The 15,289-nt window shown below is 49.0% G+C and overlaps 1 protein-coding gene across 1 annotated transcript in view; it reads right to left on the bottom strand.

Annotated features, from left to right (window-relative positions):
• The window catches only part of pkd1b (polycystic kidney disease 1b), a gene marked incomplete at both ends in the record, with an annotated part of 28,446 nt that overhangs the window by 10,563 nt on the left and 2,594 nt on the right, over positions 1 to 15,289 (bottom strand). Inside the window, 25 exons of the mRNA XM_080021233.1 lie at positions 7 to 433; positions 533 to 682; positions 1,997 to 2,120; positions 2,237 to 2,447; positions 2,583 to 2,723; positions 2,907 to 3,074; positions 3,155 to 3,350; positions 3,804 to 4,059; positions 4,201 to 4,357; positions 6,042 to 6,758; positions 6,873 to 7,020; positions 7,178 to 7,318; positions 7,432 to 7,585; positions 7,689 to 7,817; positions 7,942 to 8,044; positions 8,317 to 8,599; positions 9,012 to 9,164; positions 9,397 to 9,519; positions 9,626 to 10,968; positions 11,248 to 12,433; positions 12,539 to 13,299; positions 13,414 to 13,550; positions 13,678 to 13,853; positions 14,201 to 14,332; positions 14,412 to 15,200. Coding sequence (XP_079877359.1) covers positions 7 to 433; positions 533 to 682; positions 1,997 to 2,120; positions 2,237 to 2,447; positions 2,583 to 2,723; positions 2,907 to 3,074; positions 3,155 to 3,350; positions 3,804 to 4,059; positions 4,201 to 4,357; positions 6,042 to 6,758; positions 6,873 to 7,020; positions 7,178 to 7,318; positions 7,432 to 7,585; positions 7,689 to 7,817; positions 7,942 to 8,044; positions 8,317 to 8,599; positions 9,012 to 9,164; positions 9,397 to 9,519; positions 9,626 to 10,968; positions 11,248 to 12,433; positions 12,539 to 13,299; positions 13,414 to 13,550; positions 13,678 to 13,853; positions 14,201 to 14,332; positions 14,412 to 15,200 — 8,305 coding nt within the window. The remainder of the gene's footprint in view (positions 1 to 6; positions 434 to 532; positions 683 to 1,996; positions 2,121 to 2,236; positions 2,448 to 2,582; positions 2,724 to 2,906; positions 3,075 to 3,154; positions 3,351 to 3,803; positions 4,060 to 4,200; positions 4,358 to 6,041; positions 6,759 to 6,872; positions 7,021 to 7,177; positions 7,319 to 7,431; positions 7,586 to 7,688; positions 7,818 to 7,941; positions 8,045 to 8,316; positions 8,600 to 9,011; positions 9,165 to 9,396; positions 9,520 to 9,625; positions 10,969 to 11,247; positions 12,434 to 12,538; positions 13,300 to 13,413; positions 13,551 to 13,677; positions 13,854 to 14,200; positions 14,333 to 14,411; positions 15,201 to 15,289) is intronic.

Here is a 15,289-nt window from a genome sequence, read left to right as displayed (position 1 = left end):
CCTTACCGGACTGAGTGAGGAAAGTGGATGTCAGGTGTGGGTAGAGCTTGTGGGGGTCAAAGGGGGCAGTACGAACGAGGGAAGAGGTTGGATTCGGAGGCTGGTGGGAGGAACGCAACATGGGAACACCGAAACCAGACGAAGGAGAGAGAGCGAGAGCGGCGGGGGAGGGGGAGGCCAGGCGGAGCTGCGTCAGGGCCTTCTTCCGACGCAGCAGCCGTGCACGGGATGGAGCCTCAACGCCGTCCAGGGCTAAGTCCGAGGTCACGTCCAAGGTCAGCTCGGAGGACGGGAGCTCCGCTAGGCTCAAGCGGGACCGCCACCCCACCAGGCCCTCGCCTCGGCCGTGGACCCCCACGGCTCTTCCGGGGGCCAGCCCCGAAGCTGACCAGAACTCCAGGATTCCAGAGTCGAACGCCTTGCTTCCTAACAACTAGACGAAGGAACTGATGGTTACACGGATCGGCATTGAGACACATTGACTCAGGATTTATGTGTGTGTGTGCGTGTTTAGGTGTGTGTGTGTCCTTACAGACGAGGGACTGCTGTCTCGCTCGGCCATGCTAGAGGAGCCCGGCAGAGACAGGAACGAGGGGTCGGAGAGCGCCGACTGGCCGAGGTAGACCTCCATTTCCACCGAGTGACAGACTGGAGACGGGGGAACCGACACGTCCAGCGCCACCTGGAATACACACCAACATGACATTAATACACACACACATACACACACATGCAGTTACACAGAGTTAATATCTACATTAAAGCCTCCCCTTAAGATTACTAAGGGTAAAACTACTGATTTAGTTCAATCCATTCTGAATTACAATTGATTGAAGGCCAAATAATTAATCTGACCTTGATTATTATTATTATTATGATGATGAAGAACAAGAACAAGAACAAGAACAAGAATATTAGCAGTAGATTATTTTGCCATCATCACTAAAATGTGAAATTATTGTTTGGTTTTTGAATTCGATTTTATATACCTTCATCTCCAAAGCCAGCATTAACCTTTAAGATTGAAAGCAATAACCGCCAAACATTATATCTCTTGCACATATGCACATGCTCAACACACACACACAGACACAGACACACACACACCCACACACACACACACACACACACACACACTGTTTGAACATTTCTACAGTCTGCAGATAAAAGGAAAGCCTAGATAAGCCTGTGTATGTTTGTGTCGATTACGCACATTTTGGTATTTTTTTGTATTTTTAGAGCTTATTGTGCGTAATCACCAGGTGTCATGACATTTCACTGCATATATGTATGACTGTATGTATATGTATGTGACGAATAATCTCTTGAACTTGAACTTTGAACTAATTTGAGTTTTTTCCACACATCTAGTACTATTTCACCCCCTCCATCTACCTATCTCGCTATCTAAAAGGACTGATATTGATAGTACTGTAATTATGCTAATAGTCGTGCAACAACCTTTATACTGTGGCTGGTGGAACTTGGGTTTCCCAAACTACGGCTCGACTTGTTTTGCAGTATGGCGATACGTTTAGTCAATTTGACAATGGTAGATAGTAATAAAGTGTATTGTAATTACATAAAGTAATGTAATGTATTGAAGACCAGTGAGTTCTTGGCACATTGGGGGGTCAGGGGCAGTGGGAAAACATTATTGTGGCGTGGGGGGTGGTTTTTTAGCTACACCTGTCCTTGGTCTGGGTAATTGGGCCCAGTATCAGTGTGGCTGTACGCCTGTGTGAGGATGGGGGTTTTACCTGTTGCTCGTTGTTTACTCTAATGAGCAACAGGTAAAACCCCCATCCCCACACACTCACACAGGAGAGAGGCCCCTGTCGTGACATGTTATCCATCTGCTCCGGGCTTGTTCCACCTTGCCCACTCTTTACAATAAACTGATGTGTTTTCAACTCAATTGCCTGTGTCCACTTAGGTGGCGTGTGGTAGGCGAAACCGCCACAACTATTAGAGGCTATGTGAGTTAGTCGGTGACCTGGCTGGGAATCTTCCGGAACAGGAAACAGAGAAGACACTGGAGAGGAAACATCAACGCGGCAACAGTCATCCCCACAGCAACCGCCTCTACGCTGACAAGCACGTGGGCTGAAATCGGCCCGCTAAAAAAAACAAACCGGACACACTGTAAATCAACATGGATCCTGTAAAATCAAGACAGATTCAATAAAAAAAATACAGAGAAATAGTTCTACCATGGGTTTAACATTATTTCTACCTGTGTCCCTCTGCTCCAACGGCCCCGTACCATGCCGCCCCCAGGGCCAGGTAGAGGTGTAGAAGCAGGGCGCTGCAAGTGACCCTCTGGCCCCGGGTGAAGGCGCTGTGGGCCGGGTGGGTCCACAGCGACAGCCACAGGTGTCGCTCGGTCAGACAGAAGAGAAGCTGGGAGGCGAGGACCCTCTGGAACTGAGAGAGCTCCTCGGGGCCTGGGTTCAAAACAGAAGTCGTAAAATGAGATTGTGCCTCGATCGACCAGCAGCACATGCTCCCAGTGTGTCAGATGTACCGCAAGCAGCCACATAAGCAAGATAGAAGGAAAATGGTGGAAGGTGCGGACTCACACGAGGCCAGGACTTCCCTCTCCACGGTGCCGCTCCTCTCGTTCTCCACTGAGAGCCAGTCCCCCACCAGGAAGAAGAACAGCTGGTCCGTCAGGGGGTCCCACACCACCACGTGCTGCACGTACCAGGACGGATCCAAACCTAGGACAAAAATAAAAATAATCAAGTGAGTGGCAGTGATGAGGGCAGATGAGTTGCTTTTATCAACAGATTGAAAATCCCGCACAGTATGCATTTCACAGTCCAGCTCCATAAACACAGACACGCAAAAAGCAATTCACTACATAGTTACAGGCTGTGGGGAGGGTCATCACCACCACGCACCGGTGTTGTCGTGCCAGATGCGAATCTTCCACACCTCCCCCAGGTTGGCGTCAGTCTCCAGGTGAAACTGGTCCAGGCCGCCGCGTTGAAACGCTCCCTCCCTATGCAGATGGCGAGAGCCGCTCCTGGTCACGCCGTGCAGACTGATGCCAACGTGAGCCGTGGTGCCTGGCGGGTAACACTGTCGGTCATTTTTCGGTGGATTCACACTTGGAATATCACACTAAAGGATAGACGGCTGGACTGACCTGCTCCCTTTCTCCATCCGGTCTTCACTAGCACTCTGTATTGGTAGACCCCCGGCCGTCCGCACAGAGGGACCTGGCTCAGCCTCACGCTGTCCAAGTGGTCTAGTTTGTGGGCGATGAGCCCCAGCAGCAGATGCAGCAGGACTAACACAGCGCACACAATCCCCACCGCCACATTACGCACCGGGCCACCTGCCTGGAGGAGAGGATTCTGCTTGTGAACATCCTTGACGTCATCATAACTCCACAAGTTAAATCAGCTCTGTGGAATAGTCGAATCTAGTTGGTCAAAAGCGTCAGTTGTTATTTCTGAATGATGACCACTGATCTGTTAATAATGACCACTGCCAGGGGCAAACCATTCACATCACTCCGCCTACATGCTCTTGCTAACACTATACTGTGGCTCAATCTTGTGACGCTACATAGAAACTACAATGGAAGACATGAATGCAGACATCTATATCAAAATCCCTAAGCTCTACATCCTATGTCCCATGATGACCGGCCGGTTGCAAATCATCCCCTACTTGCATGTATCAAGTATATATTCCTCACAGTTTGTTGAATGTTTGACAGTCTAAGGAGCATCTTTTCAACATCATCCACTCGGGAACCTACTGCTACCGGGCAGTAAAATCACCCATACCGGGGGCCCGAGCACCACAGCCCCGGGATGCACGAACAGACTGGCCCCAAACATGGTGAGATGCTGCGCGAGGCAGTGTGCTGTGTGGAGCGTGCTGCCCTCTAGTGGCCTGACTCCATCACTGCTCCAGCACCCGTCCCTCACGCTGTAGTACCGGCACAGAGTGCTGAAGACACACAAGGAGGCCCGGACGGGACCGCCGCCCGCCAGAGACGGCTTCACGCTGACGAAGAGCGACTTTCCTTTCCCCTTCAACCTGTTGGGGGGCAGAAATCCCGTGTCAATAATGACAATATGTGAGAGTTTCCATAAAAGTCTAGACGTTATATGAATGGGTAATGACGGAACGTGACGCTGGGTTGTTCGATGGTTCTCAGAAAGCAGAACGTGGACTCACAGCGGAGATAGAAAGAAGGTTTCCTCTACGGAGTCATTCTGACTGGTGAGGGACAGGGTCAGCTCTCTCACAAGGGAATCATGGGGCGCAGCGCCGGGGTCGTCCGGCACAGCGCTCACTTCTACCCAGACCTGCCCAGAGCTCCCCGGTAACGCTCCTGGAAACACACATTGAGTACAACAGAAAAAAGAAACATTGAAAAAAACAAAACAATGATGGTCTCTCCCCTGTGTGACCTTATTTCCACAATAAGCTATGGAACACCCTTTATATTTTCAATGTACAAAAGTCTGATCTTGATTAGTTCCTCACTCAGGGCCATTTCTAGCTTATTGTGGGCCCAATGAAAAATGTTTGGGGGCCCCTATTTTGTGATACTATGTTGGGGGGGTTTCCAAACCTTCTAAGGTGGTCCGAGGCATGCATTTAACATTTCAATCTGGTGCACATTAAGAGGAGAAGAAGCTAGATAGGGCTCCGAGTGAGGTGGAGGGATTGAAGTTCGGGGGTTCGGGGTCATTAGTTGGTGCCGCAGAAAGCTGAGACCCTAATGAATTATTTGAGATGCAGCTTGACACTGTATGCCAATGTTTTCTATAAATTAAAAGGTGATAAACATAATGCTGTTCCCTTGCCCATTTATGTGTGATTAGTTGCTGCATCAAGTTGTGGGTTGATATTAATTACACAGCTTTAGTACACTTTCGAGCCATTTTTGAAAACTCGACAATGGAGAAAAAGGGTCAAACATCCCCCCAAAAGACCACCTGAAGATCTCATGACCTTGAAAAACACTTTATAAAACATAACGCTGCGCTGCAGTATCAATAACTTTTTAAAACTGGAGATTTGTGGGATTTTGACGATTGGATGACAAGCACTACTTTCTGAAAGTGGCTCATAAAAACCCACGTATCTTCAATCTACCTAGACATCCCATACAGTTTCTGAACGGTCTAGGTGTCTACAGGCTGTGACAATCCTAGAGCTCACAATAGATTCTTTAATACCGTAAGGTCAAGTTTAAGAACGTGCTGTCATCACATTGAAAAGGTTACTATGAGGCCCTATCCCATCACACATGAATTCAATTGGGCTCTTTGCTTTGTAGCCACACACAGTTTCTACAATTCCATGAATGTTTAGGTACCACAGTTTGCAGAAATAGGGAAAGGTGAAAATAACATATTTTCACTGCATGCAACCCATACACAATGTGTGCTTAGCACCCTGAAGCTAACATATTCTAGGTAGCTGACATATGGCAGGCATGGCAAGGTTTTAATGAGCCCAATTTCATTTAGATATCTTGACGTGAGAGGTCAAGGGACCCGTTTGAAAAAAGTCATGCCCATTTAATTTTTTGCCGACCTTGGAGCTATGTTATGCTTAAAAACTGAGCGCTGCGCTCGCAAGAGCTCATCAAACACGGTGTGCGCCGTGGCAAAAAAGGCTAAAATTGCAGCTTGGACGCCCTCCGGTGGCTTCGGGGGTCCTATGCAACCGCACAGTCCACATATGGCAAGAAACGGCTCCGTTCTCACAGATTCTTTCTAATCAACTAATACCAAGAGGCAAACAAACATACAATCTCTGCTCAGTCAAGATTATGAAGTGATTTCCTTTTTTTTCCAGATGAGATAAGATAAGATTATTTATTAAGCATTTATTAAGCCTTGATGCTTAATTAAAAATTGCATGTCCTGCAAACAGTATATTTACATTGTTTACATCAGATTGCACAAATATTAGCACATTTATATTTCAGATAAATTTCACAGATCCCCTGTCATACCTCTGCTGACCCCTCGGAGGTCACACGGTTCAACAAGTCACTGTACCTGGAGCCAGGCTGAAGTTGAAGGAGATGAACAGCCCCGCTTTGTCGTCCAGATCGTCCACAGCTTGGACCGTGAAGTTGAGCCGTCCTTCGGCGGGGAGAGCGGCCAGCGTACACGGAATCCCCTCCCCGACTCCTCCCTCTGCACCTACACTCCCACTCCCTCCCCAAGCCGGGGGGCGCTTGTTGGGCAGGGTCACCCGGATGGCCTGCTCGGGCTCCAGATCACTGATGGGTATGTGCCGGCCCTGCGGGGTGGAGAACTCCATGGCGGCCACGGCGGTGGAGATAGGCGGGTCTGCCGAGCTGAGGAAAGGATTAGACCTCCACCCTACGTCCAGTCCCAAGAGTATCTGCACTACCTCGGAGCTCTGATTCTTCAAGTGAGCGGTGAGGGAGGGCGGGATGTGGAATCGACACGGGGGGTGGGTGGTTTCCGGTCCGCCAAAGTGCAGAAGGGACGCCGGCTTACGCCCGATGGTCTGAGTGCAGAGGAGATTTGAAGCTTTTCCATGGAAGCCGAAGGTGCTGATGTGGGGTGCGGACAGCGAGAGGGGCTCTTCTCCCTGTACGCGGGATCTCATCAAAGAGCGCATGAGGGCTCCAGCATAGTCTAGCGCCGACAATGCCGTTCTAGAGGCTGATCGCAGAGCGTTCGTGTGGGCGGGAATGGACCCGGAGGTCTCCAAAGAGCTGGACGCAGCGATCAACGTGTTATCTGAAGACGCAGGGGGAAAAAAAAATGTTCACCTCACACGTCGTGAACCAATAACCTAAAAATCGATCATAAAATCCTTACACAACCAACGGAAAGATTATAGTAGAGCAGCACCGATCACACTCAGGATGTTTCTTCCCACGTTGGCGGCTGAAGGAACGTTGACGCTCTTGCGCTCCTCTATCACATTGATCATCTTCCCGACAGCTTCGAGAACCTTCTCCTGGCAGTCCTCACACCACACACCTTCACCGGTGACAGCCTGGTGACAACACACGGACATCAACCGATCACGCCCAGAGGATGAGTCCATTCTTTCATTTGTCATGTTTTGAATTTAAAGTACTTTCCTTTGGTTTGGAGATCGCAGGTAACATTTCCATTTAAAAAAATAGAGAACTACAGCGAGTCCGACTCACAGTGGACTGTGTCAGCGCCGAGCTCACTTGGTCCACACTGTGGAAGGTGGAGAGAGGGAGCGAGGCCAGGGCTCGGGTCACATTCCCCCGTATCTCCCTCATGTCCCTGGGATCCACATTGCTGCCTCCGTCCGCCTGCATCTGTAGAGAGGTGGTCGAGCACAAGTCATGAATCGATCCTATCCTTTTAGAGTCATAATATTTATGAGAAAAGTACTTGTCTGAGTAAATAAAACTGCCAAGGACGACTTTACCTGGTTGAGGTGGCTGGTGAGGGCCACCGAGTAAGGAATGATCTCCTGAGGGTTCCCATGTTGGACTAAAACCCAAAGCTCCGTCTGGCTCTTGTTTTTAAGCCACTGACCGGCGTCTTCGGCCATTCCAGGGTGTTTGAATGTCTGCAAAGTTCTGTAAAAATACAGAAACGCAATGGGATCAGTCAAATATACAATAATAAGGATAGACAGACGGAGTGACAGAGAGACAGACATGGGCGTTCCATGTCGCTCACCTGTTTAGAGCAATGACCTTTGCGCCAAGCTGGTCTTCCACCGATAAGGTAACAGTGATAAATGACACATTTTTCTCCGTCCCAGGACTTCCTATGGGGACCAGGGTGCCAAAAGTTGAACGAGTTCCCCTGCGGAAGAAAATCATCAATCAATAAAATAAACATGTACTGTAATTGTCGTTTAAGAGAGAAGCTATAACCAACGGCCTGGAACTAATCTTATCATATTCAATAAGTCAGGGTCAATTTTGACCTGTAAAGGATGAGTGGGGGGCAGTCAGTGCTTCTAGTACGGCACAAGGTGACCTGGAAGGTGTAGATCAGCTGAGAGGAATCGCTGCTGTCATCCTGCCAACCTGGTGAGGGGCATAGCAAGGCATCAGAATTTTTTTTTAACTACGACCACAGCGCATAGCCAAACCAAGTGTTGAGGAAGAAGAGTCAGAAATGTGAATATTCCTGCTATTCATCATATTCATGACAGAACAATACAAAGTTCATGTATGTTAGAAGTAGAAAAATTTTACAACAGCAGCTATCCTCTTCTCAGTTTAATGCGATGAATTTGATGAATGTTAACATGAGCTGACTTTGCTTGACCCAGACCCTAAAAACTGTGTGGCTGTACCCGGGCAGTGATAGGTGAGCACCGTCTCCAGGCGGCGTATGTCCGACTCTGGGCGCAGGACACAGCGCCCTCCGTAGGGAGGTTGGTTGGGGAGTATTGTGAGGCCTGCGCTGCCCCACTGCCGTCTGGCTGGCTGCGACACGTTGAGGACGAAGTTGTAACTCCACCCGTCCCGGAGGATCCCCGGCCGGACCGCCAAGTCGGGGGAACGACCCCCCGTGGAGGTGGTGACCTCGTCCAGGTCGAGGGCCACGCCATTGTCATTCTCAGCGCTCCACTCGTACTGTGAGGGGAAGGGAAAGAGATGGCAGTTACATTTAGGATACTGAACTCCACTCTTATTTCATTTACTTTGTGTGCATATTGAATTTGTACTGCAAATAAGCTTCAAAATCAAATCAACAAAGAAATGAACAGAAATGAGTTTTATGAACTCATTTTCAAAGTATGGTCTTATCTTATCAAATTTTAGCTGTAACAGTACATATTGAAGCAATTTTAGAGACCTTTCTTAACGTACACTTGTGCTCAGTGCATGCTATAATAATCAAAATAGTTTTGGAGACGGACAATGTTAACTAATATTTCCACTTGTTTTGAACGTTGAACACGAGAAATACATTCTTATTAATAACAAAAATGATCTTGGACATGCGGGATCGATGCAGGATATAGCCCTGTATCAGAGCCCACACCTGTGCAAGGTCGTCGCATTGTTCACAGTGTCCGGAGAGAACCAGGGGGTTGGAGTAGCTGACGTGGCATGACGAGGAGGGGGAGGAGAGGGGAGAACAGGACACACAGTCCACTGTCACAGGAAAGACCCTTTCTGCGTTGCCCACCGACACCTAAACACAGGGAGGGTTCGGGGTGAAATAGTCCCAGCTTTGGAGGGAGGCATTGTGCTATTAGATCTAAAACGACTATCTGTCAAAACTAGGGGCAGAAAATAATATACTGCGGAACCAGTATACGGAAGGAAAAATATCACAGCACTTAAAGGAAATAATGACTGTCTGTGTGTCAAATGAAAGGATCTTCTGTACTCACAAACTGTGTAGTAGAAGCGGGTGTCCTTACACCCTTGCGTACAGTGAGGGTGAAAATGTAGACCCTGCCGGGGTGTAATTCACTGCCCGGTACAGTCATTTTACTGGTATTTCTCCCAATGCACTGGCTTGGAAATTCAAACTCTATGGAGTTCTAAAAGCACAAACAAAGCATCAGTTACTCAGGCTATGAGAGACTGACATGCACCACGCGTTACACAACCAAACGCAAGAGTGATGCAGTACCGAGAGACATTTACCTCAACTGTAAAGTCCCAGTGATACTCCAGCTGGTGCTCCACCCCCGGTTCATCATCAGGGTCATGAGACTCAGAGCCATCCAGGACGAGGTCGCCCAGGAGGGGCCAGAGCCGGTGTGAACCCCCCTTAATAACAGCCACCAAGGAGGCATGGACCACTGTCACATCAGTCTTACACTGGATTTGGAGAGGAGTTCCCTGGAGCGAAACGGTGAACACCATGCAATAAAGCCCCACCTCCAGAGCCTGCCTCGGAAGGGAGAGCAACGGCGATGTCACTTCCACCGGGCGGCTAAGGACTACCGCGTTCCCACGGACATTCTCATCAGCTTCGGCACAACTGGAGCTCCTGAATACCTCCCACAGATACATGGCCTTATAAGCAGAGCAGTCTTTCATATCCACTATGGCCTCAAAGTAGCTCGGTCTAGACCTGCGGATGGTGGAATGTTTCTGGACTAAGGATGCTTGGGGGCCGCTGCACCGGAGCTCGACCACCACACGGTACAGCTGTGCCGACACCCGGCTGACATTATTAAAAACTTTAACTGTAACGATGTAACCCCCTGAAATGTGATATATGTGATCAGCCAGGTTGTTGTCCGTTGCCAAAACCTCAGTAGAATCTCCAAAATCCCAATGAAATGTAAAGTTAGTTCCACCGTTAACTTCGGCCGCAAACCCGACAGTGTATCCGGTGAGGATTGTTGCTGATTGACATGAAAGCTTGACTTCTTTTAGAGGCCACTCCGCTATAGCGGTCTCATTCAGAGTCTGAGAGCAGACTCCATTGCTGGCCACAACGCTAATAGACACCTGGCCACTTCCGGGTGCAGAGAAGACCACCTCCTCTCCAGTGGCATGTGAAGGCTCCAACCCCTCCAGGTGAAACGTCCAGGTGAAGCTGACCAGGAAGCCACTTTGGACTTGTACTTTAAAAGTCGTTTCTTTCAGAGACTCTAGTGAATTGGAACAACAGCCGACCAAGTGTAGACCTCTAATGCGATCGCTGACAACAATGAGGGAAGTGACCTCGGAACTGCTGACCTGGTTCCACGCCTTCACTCGTACAAGATGTTCCCCAACTGGGAGGCTAGATGTGGTGAATGATCTCTTGAAAAGGGAGCGTCCATGAGTTCGATCCTCCTTGCCAAATTCTATATTGAAGCTCACATTGGTTCCGCTGGAAACGACTGGGGTAAAAACAACTGGGTCCTCGGTACAGACGTAAGCCTTGCTCACTTTCAGAGTTAGTCCGCTGACGGCGTCCTGGACTGTGACACTGTGTGAAACCCTCTGCCAACTTATTCCATTGGAGACATTCACAGAAACCTTGTAAACTCCTTCATTTGTAAAGCTATAATTAAAAGACTGACTGTATCCTTTAAAAGCGGTGGGCTCGGCGGTACTCCAAATTTCCCATTCCCAGTGCAGATCACTTCCTGTATGGATGATTCCATGGAGTAAAACAGTTGTACTTCTATTGACATGAAATGGGAGCGGCTTTCTATCTATTTGCACGTCAAGATTTCCAACCTCCTCCTGGACTATAATCTGTTTGCTTATATTAACGTGACTGAAAATATTTCGCACGGAGACCGTGACCACACGACAACCCAAACTCGTGAAGGTATGTCGGAAGAAGGGCACATCCGACTTCATGGGTAAGAGGTCGGAGTTCACATACCAGAGATATTGGAGGTTAGACCCAGTGGCTACAGTCACAGAGATGTTTAGGGGTTTCCCCGCTGCCACAATGTCTGACGGCGTCGTTAGGCTGGCATCCATCACCGGCTCGACCGCCACAAGTGAAACGTGGCTGGTGGTCTCACCCAGCCTGTTTGAGGCTTTGACCTGGACAGAGACATTTCCTGGAGCTTCAACTAGGAGCTGGAAAAGCTCCCTGTCGCCGGTAGACTGTTGTTTCGTTCCACTCTGCAGAGCCAACCAGTGGAAAATGACATTTGAACCCTGAGTGAGTGAAGCAATACACTGTACTCTCTCTCTGGTTGGAAGGTATTTCAAGTGTGTCAGATTCTGACATTGGATATGAAGACCCCCTATCCTTACAAAGGCCTCTATTAAAATGGATGCCTCCCTTTTGCTCACCGGGTTCTGGACTAGGACTCTTACCTGATACACTCCTGGTGTAGTAAATACATATCTAAGCTGATAAGTTCCCTGATTGGCTACCATCATCCCATCTACAGTCCAGTAATAGACAGTACTGCCAATAGAACTGCTTTTTGCCGTTACAACAGTTTCTTCATTTACTACAGCATATGGCTGGTTGGTATGAATTGTAAGGTCTGAAACAGAAAGCAAAACATTCACTTTAAGGGTCACGGAGTCTCGGCTCACAGCATTAAACACGGTGGCAGTGACGGTGAATTGACCTGCGGAGGTGAACGCATGGGACACATTTAGACTCTGCCCTATCGGAGAACTGTCACCAAAGTCCCATAGAGCAGAAACATTAGTGCCTGAGCAACTGTCAATCCAGAACAAAGTCATCGTATTGACAGTTAACGTATCACTTTGACCATTATGTGCCATATGCAGCTGACTCACAGGTCTTTGAATGGCCACGGTGGCTTGGGCAGTTTTGCTGCTCACTCTGTTTTTCACCAATACTAACACTTCTTTAGTCCCTTCCTCCTTGTAGACAAGACATCTCTGAGCCCCTTCTGTGTCAGCAGAGTGACCCGATGAACTGCTACTCCATGTAAACTGGTAACCAATCTGTTCGGGAGAAACAAGTGCACTGAAACACACTGGTTGTCCCACGGCCGCGGCGCTCTGTGACGGCTGCAGCGTCACACCGGATATTGGGGCTTGGACACAGACACCAACGTGATGAGAAACAGAACTAACGGAACTAACCGCGGTCACATTCATGTTATAAATGCCTACGCCTGAAAAAGTGTGAACCGCTGTAGGCTTTCCCATCACCACGGTCAACGGTGAACCATCCCCAAAATCCCAATGGTAAGTCAATGTGGATGCATTTCCATTTACCATTGCACTAAACTGTGCATCTCTTCCAATGGCTATGCACTCTATAGGCATTATTCCACCAATACCTAATCTATAGACCTCAACTTCGATAGATTGATAAGCCTGGCTGACCGAGTTAGAGGCGCTCACGACAACGGTGTAGTTTCCCGGAGAATCATACACATGGCAGGCAGAGTGGTCCTGCGACTGTCTCTGTGTTGACCCGTCGCCAAAGTCGAAATCCCAGACGACCCCTGTGCCTGTTTTGACCTGACCCCTGATCTCTGTGACGGAGTTCAGCTCATTGGGTCCGTTGTACCTCAACGTTAGTCCAGTGACCTCCTCGGCCACCTCCACAGCGAGCCAAGCTGTTAACGCGTTAAAGCCGTTGTCTGCACGCGCGGTGACGTTGTAAACCCCGGCGGATCCGAAAGAGTGGCTGACGCCGCTGTGGAACACCCGGACGGTCCCTGAGCTGTCGCCGAAGTCCCAAGTGTAGGAGGCTCCATAGGACGAGGGCTGCAGGTGAGCCTCCAGGACAAGAGGCCTCGCTACAAGCGCCACTAAAGGGGAGGAGGACAGGAGGAGGTGGACCAGCGGCGGACGAACTTTCACGACCGTGACTGCCTCGATGCCGTCGTAACGGTTGGAAACATGGACTTGAAGTGTGAAGTCACCTGCAAGGAAGACGCATTTAAATCTCCAGCTATTCAATTATTATTATTATTATTATTATTATTATAACAAATCTGAGTGAGTTTGTTTGTAGGTGTATGTGCGCGTTTGTTTACCAGGGGAAAGGTATGCATGGCTAACTGAGTCCTGGACATACACCTGTGTCTCTCCCCTCTCCACCAGACCTTCCATGGTCTGACAGGCAGCAGGGTGTGTGTGGCTGACCTGGCTAGTCTCGTCCCCAAAACTCCACCTAAGCAATCATGTGCCGTGATGCAGAAATTGTAACATGATTTAAAGCCCAAATGACTTTTAATCTATATTGCCCATGTATGTTAAGAATATCAAACACCTTGGAGAAAAGTGATGAAGGCCCCTACCTGAAGGTAACCCCTAGGGAGATATCCACTTTAACCCGAAGGCTGTAAAGAAGAGCATCTGTCACAGCTACAGCTTCACCGTTAGACAGGAACTCTGGGTCAGCGAGTGGGGCCATAGCATCAGCTGTCAGGAGAATCTCAAGCACCTGGGAGCTCACAGGGTTGGCTGCTGTCACCTGAGACAACGAAAATATTGTCTGTGGCAGGAGGTGTTGAAGCCATTGAAGTGCAGAGTGGAATGTGGCTCAACCAAATGGTATGCATGTAATCAAGGCAAATAAGCAAAAGGCATATAGACCAAGAGTTCGATCATCTCTCTCTCTCCCTCTCTCGTAGTCAACAAACTGTACATACATTTTTCAAGAACAAAGAAAAATACAGGTACGGAAATGTTCATGGATTAACAGAACTGTCAGGACAGTGGTGATATCCGATTTGTTGAATTATGAAATAAAATTAATGCACAGCAAGCTCTTTTTTAACCAAAATACCTATTTAAAATCAACCTTGTCTTTCATCATACCTTTAGCTTATACATAGCAGGATTCTTGAACACTACGCTGTATGACTCCCCTTCGTAAGTGAAAATCTCCAGGTTGTCAATCACCCAGGTGAATTTCACTGAGGAACCACTTTCCACTTTGGCCGTGAATGACTAAAGGACAAAAACATGTGTCAGGATGCGTTGTCGTATTGGGATGGATCTAGGGTGGAAAGGGTTGCTGTCTCATCACCTGTGACACGCCAGTGACCATCCTCCGTTGCCCACGTGGCTCCACACTCAGTCCTCTCACCGCCTCGTGGCCCCACACCTTCACACTGGCACGCTGGGAGCTCACCAAATTCATCGCACTTATGTTCAGAGTCTGAACTCCCACGGATGGCATTACAAGCGTCACAGAGGAGAACCGGATGTCGTAGGAGTCCCTGTGGCAGGCAGGCCAGGACTGAGTCAACTCCCCCGGGCAAAAGGAAAGGAAAGGGATCCCTGTTTGCTTCACCGGAGCTGACCACGAACTGCTGGCCCCCTGCCCAGACCGGATCCTGACCACGATCAGAGTTGGGACGTTGATTTGCACATGAACCTGTTTTTCTTCTTCATCGGGCTCTGGGTAAATTACTTCAAGTCCAGCTATGGGACTCAGGGGTGGAGCAGAAGCGATGGTGGGGGTTTTGATCTCAGGGCCTGATGGTTTCTCCTTGCTGGGGAAGCCAACAACATCATCATCGGTGTGCTCTGCGTTCGGGCCGGGGCTCTCCCTGTGCACGGTGTCCGCGTACAACACCCGTAGATTGCACACGACCCCGTCCACCCATCGGCCACCCTGGGTCGGGAATACGACACCTCCCTCCCACCAGCCCCCCTGCTCCGCCCCCCTCAGGGAGAGGTAGCTCTGGCGCCATGGTGAATCCAGGGACGACTTACTGTCCAGACAATGTAGAAAGTTTCCGGTTTCACGCGTGTGTTGCACAGCCAAAATATCATCAGGGTACACGGTGATCTTTCTCTCAGGAAGAACCAACTGTGAGAGAAAAGTTTTAAACAGTTGAAATCAATAACATTGAGAGTATTACACCGTGATTGTCATATTACTTGGACGAACATGGCAGC

This window comes from Zeus faber, assembly GCF_960531495.2.
Source record: "Zeus faber genome assembly, chromosome: 20".
NCBI lineage: Eukaryota > Metazoa > Chordata > Actinopteri > Zeiformes > Zeidae > Zeus > Zeus faber.
This window is presented reverse-complemented; position numbering and strand designations above follow the sequence as displayed.